This window comes from Macrobrachium nipponense, chromosome 22, assembly GCF_015104395.2.
Source record: "Macrobrachium nipponense isolate FS-2020 chromosome 22, ASM1510439v2, whole genome shotgun sequence".
Lineage (NCBI taxonomy): Eukaryota > Metazoa > Arthropoda > Malacostraca > Decapoda > Palaemonidae > Macrobrachium > Macrobrachium nipponense.
Window position 1 is genome coordinate 8989603 of NC_087213.1, and position 3146 is coordinate 8992748.

At 37.3% G+C, this 3146-nt stretch overlaps 1 protein-coding gene across 1 annotated transcript in view; it reads right to left on the reverse strand.

Annotated features, from left to right (window-relative positions):
• Window positions 1–2462, reverse strand: part of LOC135198859 (ras-related protein Rab-39A-like) — a 46044-nt gene extending 43582 nt beyond the window's left edge. Inside the window, exon 1 of the mRNA XM_064226832.1 lies at window positions 2098–2462. Coding sequence (XP_064082902.1) covers window positions 2098–2205 — 108 coding nt within the window. The 5' untranslated portion in view covers window positions 2206–2462. The remainder of the gene's footprint in view (window positions 1–2097) is intronic.
• Between the last annotated feature and the right edge of the window lie 684 nt (window positions 2463–3146).

The following is a 3146-nucleotide window of genomic DNA, read 5'->3' on the forward strand; positions in this document are numbered from 1 at the left end:
GTAAAATCAACAGGAAAATCACTTCATCCACATGTAAGTGTCATGATCTCTTCCACTAACAAATGCCTTTCCAAACTGAGCTGAATAAATTGTGATTGATTCAAGGATCCAATGGCTTAGGCTAAGTTGTTACAGAAGAGAAAGTGGATTAGTTTAGTTACAGAAGACAAGGTTAGGAAGCATCTTTGTAAACGAATCGTATGATTTAAGCTCCAGTTCTGACTGGAAGGGGAGGACACCAAAAAAAAAATCCCTTATCTGGGGCCCCTGGTGCCCCAAATTAGTTTAGATTAAGGAACAAAAGGTCACGCTGCATTCCTGTTGGACTTTTTTGTTTTGTCACTGTCACCATAGATATGACTTATATATTTTTTGAATTGCTTATCTTGTGGGTCAAGCATTTTAGACCATTCCTTCAGTGCAATTCACTCATGCTTGGTTTTCCCTGTGTACAAAACCCAGTTCCCACTGGGGTATCATATAACTGTTATATGCTTGTTTACGGAACAGACAAGAAAAAACTGACATGCACCAAGAATTGTGTAATGCATAAATGCATAAATCACAACAAACAGCTGGTAAAATGTACGGTACATTTGGCAAGACAGTACAGAGCCTAGTATTACCAAACTTTGTCTTAAAAGCTGTAAAGGAGTTCAGAGCACCAGACTCCACTGTGTTGGTGATAACGACCACACATGCAATGGGGCATGGAGATTTGGATACCTAGGAGATATCTGGTTTATCCATATTTACACCTTGCAACTGCCCAAGTTGTTTGTGCTGTACTAACCACATAGTAGACAAAATGTCAAGACCTGGGTAAACAGCTTTAAAACTTGAAACAATTTTGTAAATTTATAGAAGGTGAGAAATTATTCATAAGCTGTCTTCACGATTATTGTAGAAAAGGAATGGTTGGAATATTGGATTTTTTTTATTGATGCTAGGATTGTATGACATCACCAAATTTACACTATTCACATATTTAAGAAATTTACTATTTTGAGATAATTATTTATCTACATTGATAGCTTGTCAGATTTTTCCCATGTTCTTTGGAGATAGGTATTAATGGTGACATGGGCCTAAATCTCCCAAGTGTTGTTTTGGTTGCTTTATGGGACATTACCTATACCCTAAAGTTATTCTGCCTGGGGTATTTCTACAGAAGCTGTCCGCATGGACTGCAAGGAACGTAACCGCGGATATGACATCCACTAGGGATTGGGGCATCCAATGTATTTCACCGTGTTTACTATTGGCCCCTGGGGGTTAATTACAGTCGTCCGAATAAATATTACTTAAAATTCTTGTTCAGTAGGTAAAACTGCATAGAAAAACCGCAACTGCCATAGTCTAGGCTGCCACGGATAAGTAAGATCTACCCTGCCTGGTTCTTACGTTTTCTGATTACAGAATCAAATTCCTTTGGAACTGAAAATTTTAATTTTTGAAATCCCCAATTGTTCTGTAAAATCTGTAGTATATTAGGCCTATTTTCCTGCCTGCTGCTGTCCAAACATTTAAGTTCTGAAACCAGTTTTTACTGATTAAGAAAACAAAATAAAGATAATTACAGTGTTGTGATTACAGACTAAGATGTAAAATTTTAAAGACACAGCAAACACCTCTCCTAAAACATCACAGTTATACCTAGTATTAGTTAGGCTACGCGATTGGCCACAAAATAATCTGGACATCTGAACAGGATAGCCTAGGCTGGTTAGAGGCTCAATTTTCTTTGTTCTTAAACTTTTTTAAGATTAGGGTGTACTGATAAAGCTAACAGGGTTGTTTGTTGTTGTATGGTGCTTTTACGTTGCATGGAACCAGTGGTTATAGTAGTATTCAGCAACGAGGTTGGTTGTAGATGGTCATGCGATGGCCATAGCCTTGCTACTATGGCACTGAAAGCATCGTAGGCTTGGCCAAGTCGCCAAGAAATTTTTAAAAAATATAACTTTCAACGACAGTAACACTGCATTTAATCACTAATGTGCTCTCTTAGACATGACCTTGAAAGACTACATAGCGTTACTTCCGAATTCTACAGTGACTCACTGGTTAGGTTACAGGATGCCTTCACAGTCTTACCTCGAAGAACTTTCCATCGGTGAAGTATTTGAGTAAGGAACTCTTTCCAACTGTCGAATCGCCTATTAATATTAGCCTGAACTGATAGTCAAAGATAGGTTCAACCATCACTGTGAACTATTGAATGCGTGTCACCACTAATAAATCACACAAACCAAATTGCGTCGTCTGCCTCCCTTTGGCGTGTTGTTGTCACTTCACAGCTGACTGAAAATATTCCAATAATGACTCATCTAACGATTTAAAATTTCATTAGAATGCAATTTTCACTTGAAAAATTATTAATAAAAGCATTAGAAAAATATTTGGAAGTATTGCTTCTGCGATTAACGCGTTTAACGGTGAAATCTAGGAGAAATATTATTTGTTAAAGTCTCTTGCTATGTGGACGAAGATTGACGAAATTTTAGGTGTTTACCATAGAGACGACCAACTAGATTTTGAGGTTATGCTGAACTTACTACCTTGAATAGGCGGCGCCATCTTTAATATATGGCCAAAACAATTTTTAAAGTACCATGACAACATTTCTCGTTGATTTAGTCATTGGGTTGAAACGAAAAATTGAGGGTTATAGTCTAAGTTGTTAAATATTTCATAAATAATTTATTCACGCAGGAGTAACGAGTTCACAGTTACTCGCATTATTTGGCGGCACAGAAAGTTACACACAAAACTGTTTAGTGTATTATCATGAACATCAAACTCACACGAAAAGGCCACACTCAAAATATAGAAATCTAACAAACGTAATAATGTTAGCAGCGTTCAGCAACAAGGAAACTCCACAGAATAATAAAAGGGTAGGGTTATCTGATGTAGCAACGCGTTGCACGAGTCACTCACTTTTATAATTGAGATAGACGTAGTCCGATCAGAAACCCCTGACACGACGACAAAACAAAGAAGTTAACAGATAGCAGTGAGAGACGTAGAAAGAATAAGTTACTCCTTCAAAGAAATTAATTCCAAATCCTGCGGGTTGATTTCATCGAAGAATAAGTACGAACATTTAGATTTAAGCACGAACTTGACATCTCGCTCTTCGT